Source organism: Scleropages formosus, chromosome 6, assembly GCF_900964775.1.
Source record: "Scleropages formosus chromosome 6, fSclFor1.1, whole genome shotgun sequence".
In the NCBI taxonomy this organism is placed as follows: Eukaryota; Metazoa; Chordata; class Actinopteri; order Osteoglossiformes; family Osteoglossidae; genus Scleropages; species Scleropages formosus.
Window position 1 is genome coordinate 3,702,404 of NC_041811.1, and position 23,206 is coordinate 3,725,609.

General features: G+C 45.0%; 1 protein-coding gene across 3 annotated transcripts in view; it reads left to right on the plus strand.

Annotated features, from left to right (window-relative positions):
- Positions 1-1,660: 1,660 nt before the first annotated feature.
- dpysl2b (dihydropyrimidinase like 2b) overlaps positions 1,661-23,206 on the plus strand; it is a 28,599-nt gene continuing 7,053 nt past the window's right edge. The window contains exons 1-10 of one of the 3 annotated variants that reach the window (XM_029252801.1): positions 1,661-1,964; positions 2,061-2,507; positions 16,690-16,778; positions 17,076-17,260; positions 18,109-18,273; positions 18,590-18,651; positions 21,865-21,945; positions 22,046-22,114; positions 22,542-22,662; positions 23,036-23,192. In XM_029252801.1, coding sequence (XP_029108634.1) covers positions 2,232-2,507; positions 16,690-16,778; positions 17,076-17,260; positions 18,109-18,273; positions 18,590-18,651; positions 21,865-21,945; positions 22,046-22,114; positions 22,542-22,662; positions 23,036-23,192 — 1,205 coding nt within the window. In that variant the 5' untranslated portion in view covers positions 1,661-1,964; positions 2,061-2,231. Of the gene's footprint in view, positions 1,965-1,985; positions 2,508-10,527; positions 10,720-16,689; positions 16,779-17,075; positions 17,261-18,108; positions 18,274-18,589; positions 18,652-21,864; positions 21,946-22,045; positions 22,115-22,541; positions 22,663-23,035; positions 23,193-23,206 lie in introns of those variants that run through there. The other 2 variants (XM_018734492.2, XM_018734491.2) reach the window with 2 other exon arrangements.

Here is a 23,206-nt window from a genome sequence, read left to right on the forward strand (position 1 = left end):
TTCCACACACCAGTCAATTGTGGTTTCTTCTCCACCGACCATCACCACCGTTATCATCGTGGTAATCATGGGCTCGGCCTGGATAGTATGTTCACCCATCCACTATCAGTGACCACTTGTCCAGTGCAGGGTGTCGTGGTGGTTCAGAGCCCATCCCTGATGTGCAAGGTCCACCAGTCTATTGCAGGACTATCACAAGCTATATGTGTTTATATACATTAAATATAAACATGTATGCATGTTTGTGTGTGTATTTGAGCTATTGTATATCTACAGGTTATGGGACATAAGATGGAAGAAGAAGTTCTGGATCCCCCCTCCCCCATTCCACCAGGCCTTCCGTTCTTCTCTGGGGATGTGTTCCAGAGACAGGAGCAGACCGATGGCCACAGGGCTGCTTGCAAGGCTGTTGTCATGGAAACCGGACCTCGCCTTCAGCAACTGCAGCCAAAAGGAAAGAATAGCGACGCGTGACACAGGCTGCATTGGGCCGCCCACCTCCTGCTTCATTAATAATATATAATGGCGTGACGAAGGAGAAGTGAAGACCCCATGACTCTTTATACCTATTGTTCTCTGATTAAATTGCACAGTTATCTTCTGGCTTATTTATTATTATTATTATTATTATTATTATTATTATTATTATTATTATTGCTACTAAAGCATAACTTTATTGTACATAGCACCATTAAAAGTAGCTTCTCAAATCGCTTTGCAGTGAAAAGAGAGATAAGAAGTGAACAATAATAAATTAGCAAGAACATACTCACACTAAAACCCCACAGGCAAAATTTCAACAAAGTAGTACGCAGATCATACAAACGATAGTAAAAGAAACAATGGGGGAAAAGGATGAAGAAAAAGGCAATGCACAAATGGACCACTTAATCTGAACCCAGGGTGTCTTAAGCCTGGATTTAAAGGCATCCAGAGTAAAACAATTCCTCATATTTTTGGGAGGGTATATTATTTTACCTTTTCTCAAAATTGCTTCACAGTGTTAGCTTTGTGCAGTAAGATGCTCATTCTGATTGGTCCATTTTTACTACACCAGCTTTGGGTACATACCTTGATCAAGGATATTACAGAAGGTGGTGTGATTTGAACCTGGGTCCTTTGAGTACAACACAACACAAGAGAACACCTATGACTACCTGTGACCACTGGTGAATTCGGTAACTCATTCCAGCTGTGGACAAAAGTGACTCTCCAACAAGGTACAAATAAGGCGTCCATCTTAACCCCTAACTACTAACCATACTAACCATTAACCATACCAACTCTACTAGCTGCTAGCTATCAACCCTACCAGCCCTACTCACCTCTAACTACTAAACGCATCCCAAACGAGCTCTTCATCGCTCAGTTCAGTCACGTGGTTCTGAACTTTCCTCCTGAGTGCAACGCATGCTCACGGTGCTGAAAGAACAGCGCCCGGAGCGGCCGTGGCTGCGCATGCCGGACTGCCACGCCCCCCCCCCCACACACACACACACACACACACACACACACACACACACACACACACACACACACACACAGAGACAGCGCCCAACCGAGCTCTCACCTCCCCCACTGCGCTCCGCCTTCGTCCGCGCGCTCCGCTCGCGCGCTCCCTCTCTCCGCCTCCACCTCGGTGCTCCCGCTCCGCGAGCCGCTCCTGGTCCTTTTTCCCTCCGTCATCCCCCCTCCCTCGCGCCTGCTTGTAACCCCCAGCTTTATTGTATCATTGGTGATTTCTCCAGCTGACTGTAACACGCTCCCTCCACCCTGATTACAGCGGGTTCCCGCTATAATTATTATCAACTTATTTCTTTATTTTTTCCCCGGTTAGGTGTGGCAGCGCGCGACCGCACGCAACAGATGTCAGCCGTCGCCACAGTCCTCGCACCTGTGTGATGTTCATGTGTGACGGGTGCGCGCGGCCCGACAGCGATCGCTCCTGCGTCTCGGCTTTCTAGGTGTGTCTTCGCTCCGCAGTTCGCGCATCACTCACGCGCTCGCTCTCGCTCTGTTGCATCTGCGCGTGTGTGTATGTGTATTTTCCTTTCTTTCAGGACCAGAACCCTCGTCGCGTGCGTGGAACCGGCGGGTTGGCTCGCGCTGTACCCACAGCTTTCTTTCTCGGATTTTTGCGGCAGGGCACTCCACCCCCCCTCCCCCCCCTCGGAGACCCCCTGGTTCCCCCCCCCCACACACAAACAGACACACACAGCTCATCTGTGAGCATGTCGGCCGCCGAGGACGTGCCCGCCTTCTTCAGGAACATGGGCTCCGGGAGCCCGAAACCCCGGCAGAAATTCTGCGGCATGTTCTGCCCGGTCGAGGGGGCCGCCGAGAACAAAACCCTGGACCTGGACTCGCTGTCGCCGGCGCGCGGGACCCCCCGCAACGACGGGCGAGTCATCGACAGGCAGGGAGACATCGCTAGTCAGTGCGGCGCGAGCCGGGTGGAAATCCGAAGGAGCACGGGCAAGGAAGCCCTGCAGAACCTCGGGGACCAGGTAGGACTCGCGCGCGGCCCTGGTGGGGTGGGGTGAGGTGGGGTGAGGCTTTGTGCACAGTCAGCACAGGGGTATTTGTATTGGCCTTCAGTAATTTTATTCGTTATAGAATCGTAGAGGCGTGGATTTCAAATAAATTACTGTGAGGATATCAGTGATTATCCCGTTTAATTAAAAAAAAAAAAAAAAACAGACTTGTTAAATCCAAGTGCTCTGTATTCACAATGGAGATCTAAAACTCATTCTGGGGGGTGTGTCAGTCATATTGGTGGTGTAACGGTCATATTTTGCGTGCAAGAGTCATGTCGAGTATGTAAGAATCACATTGGGCATAAGGTATAAGCTGTAAGGTATAAATAAAGGTAAGTCATATTGGGGGTGTCAGAATCATACAATAATACACAGGGTAAGATGTTAAAACCCTTGTGCTAAAATTATGGGGGTTGGACACAAACTAACCATGCCAACAGTACTCATTTTCTTCTCAACACCTATTCCAACTACCTCAATCCACCAGCCATCTTATTTGATTTTAACCTAACCATTGACCCTTCTCACCGGGGATCACTGCGAGCATTTCGCTAGGGTTGTCAAGTGGGCACCTTCCTTCATCAGTGTTTCATCGAATTGAGCCCACGACACCTGCAGAAGGCTTATCAACGAGATCTGGCATCCAAGACCCACCCCCTTTCATGCTCGCGGTGCAGTCCCGGTGACTTAACCCGCCAAAAGCCTCCCATTCCAACCGCCCATTGACCACCCTCCAACCAGCACATAACCAACGCACAACATAAGCGCTTGGAGGTGACAAGAAGATCTAACATTCAACATTCACACAAGCAAATATCATAATTAAGATACAAAAGTCATAAATAAGGTATAAATTACATTGGGGTGTAAGAATCACATTGGGGGTATTAGAATTATATTTAAGGTATAAGTCATACTGGGGTGTAAGAGTCATAATTAAGGTGTAAGAGTCATATTAGTGGTGTCAGTGTCATAATGAAGGTGCAAGACTTATTTTGGGGGTGTAAGAGTGAAATTCAAGGGTCATGCTGGGGGTGAAAGACACACACACACTGGCTGAAGCCACTTGTCCCGAGGTGAGCCAGAGCCTAACGCAGCAACACGGGGTGTAGGGCTAGAGGGGACACACCCAGGACAGAACACCATTCCGTCCCAGGGCACCCCAAGCGGGACTCGAACCCCCGACCCACCAGAGAACAGGACCCAGCCAAGTCTGCTGCACCACCACACCACTGGGGGATGAAAAAGTCATAATTAAAGCATAAGAGTCATATTGAGAGTGTCAGAGTCATAATTAAGGTGCAAGACTTATTTTTGGGGTGTAAGAGTCATAAATTCAAGAGTTATACTGGGAGTATAAGTGTCAAACTGTAGAGTTATACTTAAGGTATAATAGTTATGTTAGGGGTACAAATCACACTGTGGGCAAAAGAGTGATACTGGGTATCAGAATCATAATTTTAGGTCTATGACTTATTTTGGGGATATAAATTCTAGAATCATATTGGGGGCATAACAGTTCTAACTTATAAGAGTCAGACTGTGAATAAAAGAGTCATAATTAAGGTATAAGAGTCACATCATGGTACAAGAATAATTTTGGGGGTGGAACAGTCATAATTAAGGTATAGCAGTTATTTTGGAGGTATGACTCATAAATTCAGGAGTCGTGATAAAGGTATAAGAGTCATATTGGTGTCACAAGCATGATTAAGGTGTAAAAGTCATACTGGGGTTTTAACAGTCATCCTGGGGATATGAAAGTCATATTGGGAATGTAAGAGTCATAATTAAGGTTTGTTGTACCCTTTCTTGAATTTAATGCTGTTAAACCACCTAAAAATACACATCTCCACATTTCTCAGCAAAATCATTAAAAAACAAACACACAATTTAATATACTGAAGTGATTGTAAAAAGCATTAAATGCCACCAAAACAGGGGGTGCAGTGGCACAGTGGGTTGGACCACAGTCCTGCTCTCCGGTGGGTCTGCGGTTTGAGTCCCGCTTGGGGTGCCTTGCAACGGACTGGCGTCCTGTCCTGGGTGTGTCCCCTCCCCCTCCGGCCTTACGCCCTGTGTTGCCGGGTAGGCTCTGGTTCCCCCGTGACCCTGTATGGGACGAGCGGTTCTGAAAATGTGTGTGTGTGCCACAAAAACAAATAATTGATGTATAATCAGAAACAAACATTCATACACTTGTTAAAACAACACACTGTACAGTTATAGTTAAGGTGTAAGTCATATTGTGGGTGAAAGTCATAATTAAGGTGTAACAGTCATACTGGGGATGTAAGTTATACTGTTGGATCAGAAAACCACATAGGCACAAGAACACTGGAGCGTCCCTCCCATGCTGATGTCCACAGTTGTCTTCCTTTACTTCAGGAAAGACCAGTGTGGCAGTGCAGCCAGTAGATGTTTGTCTGCATGGGACTCTCGGAATCTACTAGCTTGTCCAAGAAGGCCGGTTAGCAGGCAGGATTGGTCAGACACTTTGGTGCAGGGTGGGACTCGCGCTGGTGACCATGGAGATGACCTCGGAGTAATCCTAATAAAGCCACCACCTCCAAAAAAAGTTGCGCTCTTCCTGTAAGTAGAGTCACACGGGGTCCTATCCACTCAGGACAAAGAAAACCAGATAAGCAGTGTCTGACTACACCCGACTGAATGATTGTTCAGGGCATCATGGGAAGGCTCCACAGTCCACTCGGAGCTGCAAACATGGCGTACATTATAATGGAAGGTACATGCTGTGGATCTAGACAGGTCACTAAATGGGATGAGTGTCAGACTCTCGGTTTAAAGGTCCACAGAGTCGGAAAGCGCCCGTGAAATTGTACGAAGTGAGCGTGTGTTTCTTCCTGAAAGACACCCCACATTCTCTGAACGTAAAATCAACATTGTCTTGAGCATCTCGTCCACCACTGTCATTTATAGTACATGTTAAGATCAAAGCTGGGACAGGAAATCTGTTCATAGCTCATTTTATTCATATCTCCAAAGTCACTTTTACTACTGAGTCATTCAATAATACAGGTATTGTGTAAAAAAATGTTTAATAAATAAAAATTCTTAATAATAATACATAAAATGATAAATGATAAAATAATTACTTAAAAACTGGGGGACGTGGTGGAGCAGTGGGTTGGACTGGGTCCTGCTCTCTAGTGGGTCTGGGGTTCGAGTCCCGCTTGGGATGCCTTGCGATGGACTGGCGTCCCGTCCTGGGTGTGTCCCCTCCCCCTCTGGCCTTACGCCCTGTGTTGCCGGGTAGGCTCCGGCTCCCCACGACCCTGTATGGGACAAGCGGTTCAGAAAATGTGTGTGATGATGATGATAATTACTTAAAAATTATTTTTTCATTTTCATTAACTTTGAGCTATGGTAAAATTAAAACATCTTAAAATAAAAGTTATATGTCTAATGCTGGGAAGCACGGTGATGCAGTGAGTAGAGCTCCTGCCTCACAGTGCCTGGGTGGTGTGAGAGATCTTGGATTCGATCCCCACTTAGTCTGTGTCCTCCCTGTCCGTGTGGATTGCCTCCCACAAACCATGCATGCAGTTCAGGTGAATTGCGGCCTCTAAATTGCCTGTAGTGTGTGTATGTGTGTGTGTGGCTACCAGCAATGGCCTGTTGTCCTGTAAAAGGTGTAACCCTCCTAAGGCTTGCAACCAATGATTCCGGGATAGGCTTTGGATCACCGTGACCCTGATCAGGGCACGCAGTTATTGAAACTGGATGGATGTCTAATGCTGACTGTTGATCGATTCATCTCATAAACAGATGCAACATCTATCATGTTGTTATTGATCACTGACACTAAGGAACACCAGCCAAGAGCAGTAAACACAGTGAAAGTGAGTCAAATCAAGGTGGTTCGGCACTCCTATCATCTGGCGCTCTTTACTGACATCTGTAGGCTCGGAGGGTAAAAACAAGTCGATGAACTAAAAAAAAAAATTAGAAAACAGATGTGAGGAAAAAATCTCATTTCAGATGCAGAAATAAATTGGAAAAAATATTTGTACCTTTGAAAGTTTTGGATTCAACCCACAGTGGGTTGAATCCAGAACTTTCAAAGGTACAAATACTACATAGGATAAGAGGCTGATAAAAATGGGAATAATGGTATTTACTGTATACTGCAGTAGTTCAGAGGAAATGTATTGCTCCAAGGAAAAACCATAGTGACAGAAGCAGGATTCAAATCTAGAACCTAACGAGTCATTAATCCTAACTGCTACACCGCTGGCTGTCCACCAACATAATAATAAAACAAAGATACAAAGTACATGTCCAAATAGCTGAGAAATGAAAATGGCCAGACAGCCAAGGTGCTCAAAATCCAGAGGTAAAACTTTCAAGGGTTTTCTGCTTTCTATGAATTACTCAGTTAGTTTGAGTGATGAGGGGGTGCAGTGGCACAGCAGGTGTGGCTGGGTCCTGCTCTCTGGCGGGTCTGGGGTTCAAGTCCCGCTTGGGGTGCCTTGTGACGGACTGATGCCCTGTTCCAGGTGTGCCTCCTCCAGCCTTACACCCTGGGTTAGGCTCTGGCTCACTGTGACCCTGCTTGGGACAAGAGGCTTCAGCCACTGTGTGTGAGTGAGAGTTTGACTGATGCGATTGCTATCAACAGGAGGTGGACAAAATAACAGAAACTGCACATGAAAAAAGAGATTATTCTTGGATCCAAATCTAACAAAGACACATAAGGTAGTGTAAGGAGGACAGAAGCCGGACCCCTGAGCAACGTAATGTCATATGGTCTGATAACTCATTATCATTCTATTGCCTAGATCTAGACAAGTTCACATCTGCAGAAAACCAAAGGATGCTTTCAACCCACAATCTCTGTTTCCAGCTATTCAGAATGGTCCGGGATCTGTAACGGTATGGGCAGCAATTGTAGTAGTCATTAGGTCCAATGATTGTTCTGCAGGTCCGTATAACAGCCAAAGAATATGAGGCCATTTTACAGGACCAGGTGCACCCTGTGGCACAAACACTGTTCCTTCATGATGTTCCCATAATACAGGATGATAATGTTCCCATACACACTGCTAAACTAATTTAAAAAATGGTTTAATGAAAATCAAGGTGACGTCAAATACTTTCACCAGCTCTAGCTCTAAACATCACTAAACACTTACGGAAAGTTTTGAAGCACAGAGCGTGAGCGCAGATTTCCACCTCCTTCATCCCTCAAAGAACTTGAGGAATTTCTTCAACAAAAATGGTGCAATCGCTCTCTGCACACAGTTAAGGACTTGAATAATACTCATTCCAAGAAGAAGTGTCCTGAAGGCAAAGGATGGCCCTATACCTCCTTAGGTCCTTGATGCTCATATATTATTATGTGTTTCTGTTATTTTGACCACCCGCTGTTGTTAGGTAATTGTTTGCTTAGGGCGTTAAATTGAGATGCACAGGCTGAACACAAGGTATATAGCCTTGGAGTGGGGAGATCACACACACAGACTGATATGCTTTGGGAGAAAAGGACAACGACACAAATGTGATTTGTACCTGGATGTGTTGTCAGTCTACATTTTATGTGGCATAACCCCGACATAACCAGGCTATGGGTTCCAATGGAGTGTGATGGTGTCCCATGAGGAGGAATGGGAAAGTAAAGTGGAGAAAACAAATTGCCTGTTTTACTGTAAAATTATGAAAATGTAAGTCGCATTGAAATAGTAAAAGTTGCTAAATTGCAACAAATGGCTAATAAATTAACAGGATTAGTTTTCAAATATTATCAGATGGGAATATTTGTTGTAAGATGACCCTGGGTGCAGCCTTTTTAGTAAACAGAAACAAATAACAAACATAAACTTAAAAATTACACAATGTCCACATATCAGTTAGCTTATTAACCAACATATTAACATTAATTGAAAGTACAGTATTTCCCAACTTTCCAGAACTTCTGTACAGTTAGATGTTCACTTCCAGCTCTTCACTAGCAGTTAACTAAAACACTTCAGAACAATAATACTTCATGCATATTTAAACAAAATTAGTGATTTTTAACCTTCATAATATTTTACAGCCCTTTTCAAAGATTTGGCCAACAGCATTCAAGCCAAATTCCATTTGATACTCCATGCACTTAAAGTCATAAATAGGAGCAACTCACCAAATAACTCATTTCAGAAATAATTTAGAGCTGTTTAACTTTCAGGAAAATTAATCTATGGCAATACAGAATATTCTAATTCTGAACACAAACATATTTACTTACTTTTTCGTTACAGTTAACTTTTTTCGTTTCAACAGCAAAATGAAGAACCATACACAATTACAACAATAATTGACAAAAATTTAAACAAACATGTATTCAACTCTTATTACATTGTTTTTTTGTCAGTGTTTATAGCCATATTCCAGACAAATTATACAAATTAAACAACTCAGCAGTGTGTCTTGCTTTCTTATTTTTTAAATTTTGTAAGCTTAACAGATTGCAATTCATGCAGTTTTCAGTACAGCAATATTAGGTTTAGATTTGACCATTTTTGTTTATGAATATGATATTTACAAAATATTATACTTATACTTTGATTTAATGTTGTTACACTTAAATGCAAGGAAAATATCTTAATCTGTGAAATTCATGTTTACTTTAAGGTATCTTGATAGCACATTTTCCATTTCACATCATAACATTTTACTGTAAATAATCAAAAGAAGAAAATGTGTTATACAGTATTTGTTTTGGTACAATGCAGTTTACATAAACTGTTTATATCCTATCCTGTTTATATCCTTTATCTAGTTAACACTATGTTGAATATATCAAATTAAATTTTGTCAAGGAAAACTCTTTTATTTTAATTTGAGAGACAGTATTTCCTAGGTGGAGTCCATACTTTTTTCTGTGTATATCACCACGTTTTGTTCACCACTGTGATTTCCAGCATGGAACGGTATTTTCTGTACATAATGACCTCAAGAATGCATTATTAAAATTCTTGTCAGAAGTGTAAATACTATTTAATGATGGATGATCTGAATATGAGCCATTATGTGTATTACCTTGACTTTCTAATGTAAGGTGGGAGAGCCCTTTGGGAACAGCATCCAGCACAATTACAAATTCTTCAGCTGGAGTACAGATCTTAACCTTCTGAAGAAATTCAGAATAACTAAATAACTGGCAGACTGGTTTACTGGAGTCTAATGCATATTAAAATTGCATTTTAAAAAAAATCTAATACAAATCTAATTTGTTCAAATATAAGATTAGTGAAATATTTCAAATTTTGTTTTATGATCAAATTTTTAATCCAATTGTTTTTAAATATCTTGAGTTCACGTCTTTTCATATGAATAACTGGGTTGTCAATCAAGGTGGGACAAAACTCAACAGTGTACTCTGATTGGTCTCACTGGTAGCTAATTGTGGCCAATGAAATCAACAAAAGAAATCAGCTGACAGTGAAGAGAAAAAAATTACTGGTTCACGCTCGCAATGACCAATGGAAATAAGAGGCCAAAGGTCACGGGATCTTTGAGTCGATTCAAGGAGAGGAAATCAAAACATCAAATGTGAAAAATTCAAAAGTAACCAGAAGAGGGTGACAAAAATGTAGCCGAGTAACAGTACAGTTCTTTACAAATGTATGTGAGTAAAGGTAAACAGTATTGATGTATAAAATCGGAAACGTTTATAAATATATACTCCACTGACAGACAAAAGTCATATAATGCATTACTGCCCACCTCCCCTCTGAGTGTGACTGGGACTCCAACTCTCTTCACCCTTAACACGCGCGCGCACAGAGAGAGAGTTTTAAATGTCATATTCCGAGCACTCATATGATACAGCATGCGTATGTGTCTGTACGGCATGTGCATGTATGTATGTGTGTGTAAGTGAGTAGTATGCTCATACTGTAGCTATCTCTCTCGCTCTCCGTATGTGGGGGGGTTACTATTGAAGGGGGAGGCGTTCCATAGGAGCAGGGCGGGGCTCAGCGCATGCGCATCACCTCGCGAAGCCGTGCCCGTGGTGTGCGCGCACTCGGCGCAGACAGAGACAGAGAGGGGGTAGCATCCAGTGTCCACTGTGTCCAAGGTCCAGTGTCCAGTATCGCGGGTACCTGTCCATCGCGTGCACAGAGGGCTCGACATGTCGGGATACCAGGGCAAGAAGAACATCCCTCGCATCACCGTGAGTCGGTTCCTTAACCACTCTGCCCGCCTCTGTGTGTCTCTCTCTCCTCCTCCTCCCCGTCCTGTCTGCTCACTTCGTCGCGGACAGGGAGCCGATACCCGAGAACCGTTATCCGCCGGTTAACGGGATCATGCGCCGTTCTCCTGTTCCCTCTTTACCCTGATGATGTACCGCGCTGCAACCGTCTTTACCGCACTGCGGAGCAGCGATCAGACAATGCTCGAGCCCCGCGGCGCGAGGGAGGCACCCGAGCTCTTTGTGCGCGGACCGGGGGCGCTCTGCAGCGTGGACTCATATCGGGCGGCGCGCCGGATTGTGCCAGACGGCGGCGCGAGAGCGATCCGCGAGAGGCGACGCATGGCACCGGGCTCGGGTTTTAGTGACAGCGTGCTCGCTCATAATGACATGTGCGCGACGATAATGACAGTGTGCGCCAGTGCGGTGGTAGTGCTCGCGGTTAGCGCAGTGACAGTGTGTGCACTATAGTAGTGACAGTGTGCACGAGTATAGCGGCAGCGTGTGCGCTCGCACCCGCGCGGCCATGATCCTTTGTTGTGTCGCGATGTGGGGTCCGGGGTGGGTGTGGGCATCGCGTGCCGCCTGTGCCGGATTCGGATGGACGGAGACGGGTTGTGTGGTGGGTGGGGTGGGGTGGGGTGGGGGGCTCCAGGTTCCTTTCGTCAATGAAACAATAACCCCCCCACCCCCGGACTAAACCGCTAGCTCCTGTCCTCTTGGTCGGTCACAAAGGCTGTCCCGCCCAACAGTCAACCCCCTGGGTGCTGCCGCTGGAAACCATAGTAACCAGCATAGAAGGAGATGATCAGACCCACATCGGTGGTGACCCCCCATCAGGGGTTGCATAACGCGTGCTAGACGGGAGTCTTCATCCCCCCCAAAACACCTGTCTCCTCAGCCAGGGTTGCACCCCCGCTCTACAGGATAACGTTTCAGGAATCTCCTTTGTGGGAGGGGTGGTGGTGCAGGGGGCGCTACTAATCCTGCAAGGCATGCTGGGAACCGCACTGAGCAACCGCTTTGGACAAAGAAGGCGTGGCTCTTGTGAGATCTGGCAATCCAAGGACAGGCCCCTTCCAGTTACTCCCATCATTACGCTGTCCTCGTCTCCTGTTGCCCACGTTGCTCCTACCCTGACCTCCCAGCTGTCCCGGGGGAAGCGGGGTGTCACATGGGCCAGGCCACACCCCTCCGGCGGCTGTGCCGATTGCTGATGCAGCTCTGGGTGTGGCCCAGACCTGGTCTCTGCTTGGCAGTGGGAAGTTGAGAAGCATGTGAAGTTGCAGCAGCCTGACAACGGGGGCACAGTGGTTAAGGAGCTGTGGCTGTATCGCCCCTGAATAAGGTGCCGCAGCAGTTCTGCCACATTCCGGTCTTTGCCAGTCTTCCCAAACAGGACAAGTGTGAGTCTCCCTGGAGCAGCTAGACTTGGCCAGATAGCATTCTGCTAGGTGGAATCTTGGGATGTCTTGGTCCTTCACTCATGGGAGCTGTTCCACTGAGAAGGAGAGCTGAGTTCTGCCGCTGGAATTTCCGGGCCTTTCTCTCCTGCTTTCCGTTACCACCATCCCAGAGAGACACACGCAGTCCGACGGCAGTGTTCACTGGTAGGATCGAGCCCCGGAGGTGGCTAGGAAGGAGAGGCGGAGCTTTTGGTCTCTGGAGATGACTTAGCACAGCATGCAGATGTGCCCGAGCAGTGGGGATTAGAGAGGAGGGAGAAGAAAAGGAGGGCGGGACTAAAGAGGAGGCAAAAGGAGGTTATTGGGTCAGTCTGATGTTGCGGTGCTGTCTCCTGGCTGAGAGGGAGGATGTCAGGGCACACCCATCAGGTTTCAGGCCCCCGCCCACCAACCCAATCCATAGTTCATACTGTACTGTACCTAGTGAATAGTTCCCAGTCCAGTTTATGGGGCCCGTGCATGCATAGCTTCATACTCTAACTTGCAGCTACTCTGAGAACTTCAATGGAAGAGTCCAGCAAGGGGGTGCAGTGGTGAAGGAGCCACATACTGTTACTACACGCTGACAGCTGCTGTGGTTTCTTCTTCATGTGAAATGAGTTGTGGGTGATAGACAATGAAGTCATGTGAACTGCTTAAGGTAGAAATATCAGCTAAGAACGTTTACAGTAAATACAATGCAAATAAGTATAGTAAGTAAGTAAAATTTAGTAAATAAGTTTATACTGAAATTATTTATAGCCAAAAAACTCTGGATTGCTCCCACAGTTCAAAGACATGTTTCAGGTGGATTGATGACTGAATTGTGTGTGTGTACACGTGCATGCGCTTGCCTGTGTGTAAGGATAGCGTTTGTCCTAGTTCACTGCAGTCCCCATTTCAGTGGAGGACAGTGATTTGATGCCAAGAGCACCATTGCCCTGCACCCCCCCAACTGTGCAGAGTTCCCAGGAGTGTTGACGGGAGATTGGCCCCTGTCCCAGGTCCCACAATGCACACTGACCACACAAAGCAATGCTGCCAGAACTGTGCCAACACTAGGCGTCTGTGTGTGCACGTGTGTGCCTAATGGGTTGCCCTCTTCAGTTCCTAACAGCCTATCCATGTTCCGCTTGTCCTGGATGTGACATTCTAATCAAATGTCTCATGGAACTAAGAGTCTCGCGGAATGTCCCATATATGTCATTGTCCTATCAAGTGCTCTGTGAATGTGGGGTGTCCTATGGATGTCCCATTGAGTGTCCTGCAAATGTCAAGAGTGCAGGTGAGGACCCTAAGGATGTCAGGACATCACAGATTTTCCCATGAATGTATGAATCCCATTGAGTTCCGTATGGATGTCAAGAGTCTTCTTAAGTATTCTCAGGGCATCAGTGTCCCACTGGTGTCTCACTTAGTATCTGCAGATGTCAAGCGCTCCCTTGAGGGTTCCATAGACGTTAGAGACTCACCAAGTATGCTATGGTCTCAGACTTATCAAGTGTCCTTTGGATGTCATTGTCTCACTGAGTGTCCTCTGGATTTCAAGAGTTTTCTCAGGTGTCCCCATGGCATCAGTGTCCTTCTGAGTTTCTGGACATGTGAAGAGACAGTCAACCCATAGATGTCAGAGACCCACCAAAAGTCCTGTAGATGTGGATCTTGTCAAGTGTTCCTTCGATATCAGTCTCCAATGGACATCTCACTGAGTGTCCCCGGAATTTCAGAGTCCCACCGAATATCAGAGTCCCTCTGAGAACTCTATGAATGTTAGTCTTCTAGGGGGCACGGTGGCGCAGTGGGTTGGGCCACAGTCCTGCTCTCCGGTGGGTCTGGGGTTCGAGTCCCGCTTGGGGTGCCTTGCGGCGGACTGGCGTCCCGTCCTGGGTGTGTCCCCCTCCGGCCTTACGCCCTGTGTTGCCGGGTGGGCTCCGGTTCCCCGTGACCCCGTATGGGACAAGCGGTTCTGAAGGTGTGTGTGTGTGTGTGTGTGTGTGTGTGTGTGTGTGTGTGTGTGTGTTCTCATGTCTCCCATTGATGTCAATGAATCATTGACTGTCCCATAGACGTTACAAAGTCTTATCAAAGTATTTTGAGGCCAGTGTCCCATTGGGTATCCCATTCATATGACAGTTCTGTTCAGTGTCTCCTTGATGTCAGAGTCCCATGGATGTTCCATTGAGTGTCCCAGGTTGCCTGAGTTCCATCAAGTGTCCTTGGTTGTCTGCTTGAGTGAGTGTCCCATGGATGTCAAAGTCCCACTCAGTATTCAGATCAGCCACTGCCAGTTATTCATATTTGTATGTTTATCTGATTGGCATTTTTGGCGCCAGTGTTTTGAAGGGTGTCGCATGTCCCCAACTGACCCACGGTTCTCATTGGTTGGTCAGTTTCTGTAGGGGCACATGGGTTCCACACACACAGAACCCGAAACAGGTCAACAGCTAAGGTTCATGGTCAGTCATGAGTCCAACAACCAATCATGGTACTTTCAAAGTTGTATTTTTCACAGTTGTATTTTTATGGGCTTAGTTTGTAGAGCATCTATCTATCTATCTATCTATCTATCTATCTATCGTTAAAGTTCACTTCTCGCCAATATGTTGAAGTTTTACTGTAAGCTGGTACCTTATTGTACTGTAATTGTGTGGTGTTTAAACACACCTTGGACACGCAGTCACACAGCGGTCCCATGTTTAATTTTTCGGAGAGCAAAACGTAACTTTCCAACCATGGATGGAGAGGACAAGCGTGAAAAAGTCCCAGATCACCGTGTGTGTGTACGTGTGCGATTGTGTGTGGGGCAGCCCTCCTTTCTTTAGCGGTCCTCCTGGGATGGGTGCAGTGGGCTCGAAGGCGCTGGAACTAACAGGGTAGCTAACGTCATTAGCATGGCATGGAAGGCACCAGGCCTAAGTGCATTCCTGATGGGGGGTGGGGGGGCAGCACAACACAGCCTTTGTTTTGAAGAAGCAGAGAGCCCCGACAGCCCCAAACAGCCCCCATCAGCCTCCGTCCCCCAAACGGTTCCGTTCCCTTTTTGAGCAGAAACTAGAGGGGGCAGGGATTTAGCCCCCCCCCCCCATGAATGGCTAATTACTACTTTCCATGTTCAGGACAAAGGGATGTTGGGGGAGGGGCGTGGCTTCTTTTTTATTTTCTGCACACTGGATGTGTCGGTGCCTTTTGTTTCTCGTGTACTGATTTGTGTGCCACGCCCGGATCTCAGAGCCACTTTCCTTTAGCCCGCATCCTAATTGGATGCACCATCACTAATAAACAATAAAGTGAATATTATAATCACGAGTGGTCTAGCTTGACTCCATCTCTAGTTTTCCACAGTGATGTTTAGCAGATTCTCGGCACTTTGGCTGAGATCAAAGCAGGGTGATATTTTTAGGAGCAGCGATTTGTGGTGAATTGAGGACAGTCACCATGGTGACCGTGGTTCACCTGCCTGTCAAGCTCCAGTTTGCACTGTCTGTACATCCAGAATGCCGAGGTTGAAGTGCCTGGACAGGAGGAGGACACAGCAAGGGGACTATAAAGCCTGGGACTGTGCGTCTGCAGGGGGCGCCACTAAGCACTGCACCCCCTCCTGGTACCCTCTGTCATGCTGCTGATATGTTAGCACTGTACTTACACACAGCACCAGTTCACATGATGCTGAAGGAGTCACCAGTTGGACATGTGAGAACATAGCTGCAGATGGTGCGGCATTTAGAGGCTGTTGCCTTTGAAGGACCTGGGTTCGAATCCCACTCTCAGTGTTACTATCCTGGATTGAGGTACTTTAGCTGATACAGTAAAAATTACCTCCTGTACATTTATGTGACACTTCTCTCCAAAGTGACTTACAATGTTAAGTGACACAGTTATTTACACATCTGGAGCAATTTGGGGTAAGTACTTTGGTCAAGGGTAAGAGTCAAACCAGTGACCTTTGAGTCAGGTGAGCAATAAACAAAAATTAAAATTATTGTCTAAAATAATCATTGGGGTAAAAAAGAATTCAATTACATTACTTTATAGCAGAGTTTATGTTCAAACTAAATTTACTTGACAAGTTTCATATACTAGGGGTTCCAGAACAGTGGAATCACACTAAAATCACATATGGTTATAGAAGACCTAATTATTGTTATTCTTCTTATTTTTATTATTACTAAATTAGTAATAATGATGATAATAATAATAATAATAATAATAATAATAATAATAATAAAGTAATCACATTTTGTTTGAGCTGCCTGAGGTCAGCTGGGCAGGGTGTGAATGGGGAGGCCTTTCTTTGGGTAGGCAGTTGCCAGGACCATGTCCCACCCTGGTGCCAGTCCAAGTGGGGTTTTGCATGCCAGGAATTCCCCTCCCCCACACCCTTCTCTGGCCACCTGTGGAACCTGATTTACTGTTCTTGCTGGATGCATATGCATGCGGTGTGTGTGTGTGTGTGTGTGTGTGTGTGTGCGTGCATGTGTTTATCCAGCCCTCTCCTGTCTTACTCCAGAGCGACCGTCTGCTCATCAAGGGAGGGAAGATTGTCAATGATGACCAGTCTTTCTATGCAGACATCTACATGGAGGATGGTCTGATCAAGTGAGTCTGCAGCGGAAGCTCCGCCCATTACCATGCTGTTTCACTTCCACTTAGCTATTCATTTTCTTGCATGCTAAATTATTATTTGTTTTTCTAAAAAGTCAATAAAATCGAGCAATTACACATTTTGAAGAACAAGTCCTATGTCTCGTCCTCTGAGATAATAAAATAGAACAGTCATATACACCGACACTGATCCGTAGTTAAACGCAAGTGTCTTATTTGAATAACAAGTTGCCTTACATCTCAGATGTGAACGCAGTTCGGTGAGTAATGCTCCACTCCCACCCCCACCAGGCAAATCGGGGAGAACCTCATCGTTCCTGGCGGTGTGAAGACCATCGATGCTCATGGCCGCATGGTGATGCCGGGGGGCATCGATGTTCACACCCGCTTCCAGATGCCTGACCGTGGCATGACTGCAGCTGACGACTTCTACCAGGGCACCCGTGCTGCCCTGGCGGGGGGCACCACCATGATCAGTGCGTACCGCCACATAGCCCCCGTGTCACTCCACCCCCCAGAGTATAATCTCCCCTCTCGAACCCTTTCATCACATCTGTCTCAGGTATTTAAATAGCTTGCAGTCAAAAGTTGCTACACAAACACCCTCTGCAGTGAGAACTGAATGGTTGTCATTCGTTGAAACCTTCCTCAAGTCCCTGAATTTATTGCTTAGTGGTCCACTACCTCACAGACTCATTTAGACACACTTGTTTGAATGAAATTAGCATATGCAAATTATGACAAAGGGTTTCATCTGCATCTTCAAACCTGTGGCTGTTAACCGCTGCGCCACCTGCCCCCCTCGGAAGCACAGAGCAGAAGGCATTACATAAAATCCCGAGGACACCAGGTGGCACAACGATTAAGAAGAATGTGTAAAACACACATGGGAGTTATTAAATCCATGTACCAAATTGATCCAGGTATGAGCTGTGTTATTAATTTTTAGGAAGAAGTTACAAAATATAATACTGTTAATTTGATGAGCCATGGTAAGGCTGGGATTTTGCTGCAGTCGTACCTCATTTGGGGTCAGGAAAATCTGAAAGAAACAAACTTATTTTTGGTGGTCTGCTTTGAAATGGTGCAGAAATATTATGGTGCTGGTCTGTGCTCTTCTCACGATGAGCTGCGTTCATGGGTGTGAAAATCATTTTCATCAACTGAGGTAGCGCATGACATTGGGGAACATTGGATTATGTTTCAGCCGAGCGGATGTCACCACTGCCTGTCCTCAAGTGTCCACTGGGGGCAGTGTGAGGCGACACGTGTCGGGGACATGTGTCTTTGAGTAGCTGCTAACGGGGTGTATGTGTGTTCCTAGTTGACCATGTGGTTCCAGAACCCGGGTCCAGCCTGGTGGCAGCCTTCGAGCAGTGGCGGTCGTGGGCTGACAGCAAGTCCTGCTGCGACTACTCCTTGCATGTGGACATCACAGACTGGCACAAGGGCATGCAGGAGGAGATGGAGATGCTGGTCAAGGACCATGGTACAGAGCACACCTTACACCATTGCTACTTCACCTGCACCATCTCACACCATCACTATTGTACTGTTTCTGTCCTACAAATTACTACGATTGCATCACCAACACCATCTCTGCTCTACCTTTCCTGTCTTACACCGCTGCTACTATAGTACCTCACCTCGCTGTTAGTACGCCATGTATACCTCACTGTACCTCAGTGTACCGCACTCGACCTCACTAATGCTGTGTCCGTTACTGGCTTCCACCATCCTGTGCTCCTAGCATGCCTTGTTGCCCTGCCCCCACTTCTCTGTTCTCACTGCTCTTCCATGCCCAGGTGTGAACTCTTTCCTCGTCTACCTGGCCTATAAGGATGTTTTCCAGCTCTCCGACTCCCAGGTAAGTGTTCCCCGCTTTTACTCTTCTCTGTTCTTTGGTTAACCCTGTTTTACTGCATATGGATCTGACTCTCAGCATCAGTCTGTGTCTGTGAATTACAGTGGCTTTGGCTGTTACAAGAAATGCTGAGCATTGTGTGATGGTTAACGATTGGTTAAGTAGTACTGGATAAGTAGTACGGAACATTGTGTATGATTATTAAGTAGTATCGGTTGAGTTGTATTTAATGTTGTGTGTGTTGGTTAAGTAATGATTAAGAAGTATTGGTTAAAAAGTACTCAGTGTTACGTGTAATGGTTAAGTAGTACTGGTTAAGTCGTACTGAATTTTGTTTGTCATGGTCAAATAATGGTATTATAGTAATGTGCAATGGCAGTACTTGTTAAGTACTAATAAATCTTGTGTACGATGTCTAACTTGTGTGCTGTGAGATAATTTAAGTTTTTGCACATTTCATGTTAAAGAATAAAGTATGTAGTTTGTGTTTTAGAGGTGTATTATGTTTTGATGATGATGATGATGGTAATAATGTGCAATGGCAGTATTTTGTGGATGCTAATATTTGCAATGTGCACACTTTTGGCACTTATGTTATGACTTGCTTTTGTGTATGGCAACACTGTAAGCTTAGTCCTGACATTGTGCCGCTTTTCATCAGTCCCTGAGCTGCCCCAAGCTGCTCGAACTGTCACCCAACTGAGATAATTTCTTCAGAACTACTTTTTATCTCTCCTTCTTATTTCATAGTGCAGACAGTACAGTGGATAACAAAAAGACTTGTATTATATGCTTTTGTACATATATATCAATCACTACACCCCAGCCAGACCCCTTCGGTCCTCTACTTCTGCTCACTTGGTGGTCCGCGCACAAAAGGTAAAGCACGGAGCTTCTCGGTTCTGGCTCGGTTGTGGTGGAATGACCTTCCCCTCTCGCCCAGAACTGCGGAAACCCTGTCTACATTCAAGAAGGGTCTGAAAACTCACCTTTTCCGGACCCATTTTGCCCAAGATCTCTCCAGCTCATGTACGGTGTAAATGTTCATGCACTGTAACTTCATGAGCATCCCCCGATAAACTTTTATACAGCTGCTACTCCGGCATTGTATATGATTGTTTGTGTATCTTATATTGTTTAAAAAAAAAAAAAAAAAAAAATGGTAGGCGGTTATCAGGGTTCATCTATCCTGTATTTTACGCACCTACTCGAGCGATGAACATCGGTGCATCAAGTGGAAGGTAACAAACTAGGTTTACTTAAGAGTCGCATGTCTGCAGCCATATCTCTTTCTCTTAATGTAATGCACAAATTTTATGTTTTGCTGAGATGTATGTGGCTTTGGACAAAAGCGTCTGCTAAATGAATAAATGTAAAAGCATATAATATATATATATGCGTACCATAAAAAATACATATATTTGTACATCCACATATAGGGATGTATTTATATGCCTAATGGGCAGTGGGTAGTGTAGTGGTTGCAATTCCTGCCTTTTGACACAAAGGTCACAGGTTTGAATCTTACCTCCAGCTGTAGTACCCTTCAACACAGTACTTACCCTAAACTGCTGCTCCAGTAAAATTAAAGTTGTAAAAATGGGAAAATAATTGTAGATCCTTTAGCATTGTAAATTGCTTTGGAGAAATGCGTCAGCTAAATGACTAGATATAAATATGCATAAATACACATGCACATATACACTTCTTGACACACACTTCTTGCTCTTGCCATAATCACAGACTTCAGTCTTTGAGGTGCTGTTATCTATATCAATTTAGAACCACAAACTGTGTATCAATATTTTGACTCCCTGAAAATTTTTCTGTCCTGAGAACCAGTCAGTCGGATACTGTTGCCTTTGTCTCTCTAGCCTGCTGTAGACAATTAGAATAACAAAAATGCAACAAGATCTTAAAGAAACTAAAGAAAAGTTAAAGCTTTATCTCATTTTTGTTTTACTAATACAAATCAGTACCACTGCATCGTTAAATTATTGTACTTATTCCTTTTTATTAAGCCATATACAATGATGAAAATTGCCACAATGTCAAAACCAAAAGCAAAATAATATTTTCAAGACAGTTATTAGTTTTTTTCAATCTTTAAAAAACACCAAAACAACAGACTTCCAAAAGAACAAGCTGCTCTTGCACACACTGAGCACTAATAAATCCTCAGTCTAAAACAACATGGACTACAAATTAACAAAGAAAAACCAGAAACGCAAACAAAATTCCAGACACTCTCAATAAAAATTACATTAAAAATTATATTAATTAAACACTTGTTAGAGGCTCATGTAAAATCACTTTGCAAGAAAACAAAGTTATTGACTTGTTTTTTCAGTAGCCCAACTTTGTTAAACTGTAATAAGTATTAAAAACAACCAGTGTACTTCACAACCAAAACACCCTCACAAAAACAAATGCAATACCAAAATAAGTCTACAAAAAAAATTCCAACAGACAGAAATTCACTGTGGTTGAAATGACAGACATCAGCATCCATATGTGGTTAAAAGCATTAGTAGAAAATTAAACCAATAAATTACTTCTTTTTTTCCAAACTTTAATAAACACAATAGATACAACACACATTAAGAACTGTTACACATAATGTAAGTCAAGAATAAACAACATTAAATCATTTGTTAAACACCAAAACTGTCCAAAGTAGTTCCAACACACTCTCATTATGACAGATAATAACGTTTTGCTAAAAAGGACTTATAAAAACCACATAACCACGCTCTCAAAATCTGTCATCCTCATGTTCTTATTTTAAAAACATCAAAAGAAATTCATACATAAATAACACAGTGACAACACTCTAAAATTACTATTACACATAGCCAAATATTTAAATTTCCTAGTTATTCTCTTTGAGCAGCATCTTTCCTTTGCCACCTTCTTTCATGTCAAGAAGGGGTGGGGGAGGGGTTCTGCCCAAGTTCCGGCTGGGGATTGTGGGTCAGGGGATGTTTGTTTAAACAATCCCTAAATGTAACTTCTACACTGTTATGATTTTACCACTCTGTTCATCGTATCATAATAATAATTGCAAAAAAGCACCTTTCAGATGGATTGTGTGCATCTGACTGATTGCTCAGATTCTTTGCAATCCTTTGCGGTTCCATCACTAGTGGTCCTCCTGTACTAGTGGCTTCTGGGATATGCTGACACACCCATCCCACCTGTCCTTTTCCCATGCAGATCTATGAGGTTTTCAGCGTGATCCGCGACCTGGGGGCCATTGCACAGGTGCATGCTGAGAATGGGGACATTGTGGCGGAGGTAAGTTGGTCTGAGCTCTGCAATTGGCCATTCAGGCTCATTGGGTGTGTGCCAGACTTGACTCCGCCCTCATTTACAATGACCTCCCCCTCCCTTGCAGGAGCAGCGTCGCATCCTGGGCTTGGGCATCACTGGTCCTGAAGGCCATGTCCTGAGTCGTCCAGAAGAGGTGAGCGCTTCACCCACTGGGCTGTGGGTCCCTTCTCAGTTCCAGCCACGCCCTCTGGTGCCGTGAGCAGGATCACGTGTGCTGGAGCTCACACCCCTGACCTTTTTATTTGAGTTACATGTTAGTTCTGAGGTTCCTGCTTCTCATACTGCATCTCACCGGACAACTGGTGTTACGGATTGTTATGGGAAAGTATTGTATTTTCTGTAATGGTTTATGTATTTTAAGACAATGTATTTTATGTAATGGTTGTTTAGTAATTTTGTTGACCAACTATAGGAAAATGGTTTTGGGTTTGTTTGATTGTGGATTTTAATGTTTGCTTTGTTTGTGTGTATTATTGATAACTTTATTTAATAAAGTTTGGGGGAAAAAAAAATCTCACTGGACAATCGGTGATAATGCTGACGGTTCTTGCTCCATCCAGGTGGAGGCGGAGGCAGTGAACCGCTCAATCACGGTAGCCAACCAGACCAACTGCCCGCTCTACATCACAAAGGTGATGAGCAAGAGCGCCGCCGACGTCATCGCCCTGGCCAGGAAGAAAGGTAAGTCGGGTGCCGTGGGGTCCATTGCTCAAAAAGGCAGGGTTTCTTGTGCGTTGTTTACTAACTTTCTTAGTCCTAAACACTGGGGCCCTGTAGTCCACTTAATGGGTTGACGTGTTTTCTGCAGTTTAAGGATTCGGTGTGTCTTCCTTCTCTGTGAAGCCTCTAATTGGTTGGAACTGTTTCAGGCTTTAACAGCCTGTGGTCTGAAGCCTTGCTTGAACCGCTGGTGAAGTGTGTATACATGTGTAGAGGAAGCACTGCGGAAGTGCTGTGGCTTCAAGAATGGTGTACGTAGAGGAAGTGCTGTGGATTTGAGAATGAGGTGTGTAGAGGAAGTGTGGTGCTTTAATAGTCTCTGGTTGAACCACAGGTTCCGTGGTGTATGGGGAGCCCATCTCCGCGAGCCTGGGCACTGATGGCTCTCACTACTGGAGCAAGAACTGGGCCAAGGCTGCTGCCTACATCACTTCACCACCCCTGAGCCCTGACCCCACCACGCCCGACTACCTCACCTCGCTGCTCTCCTGGTAAGAGCCCCCCA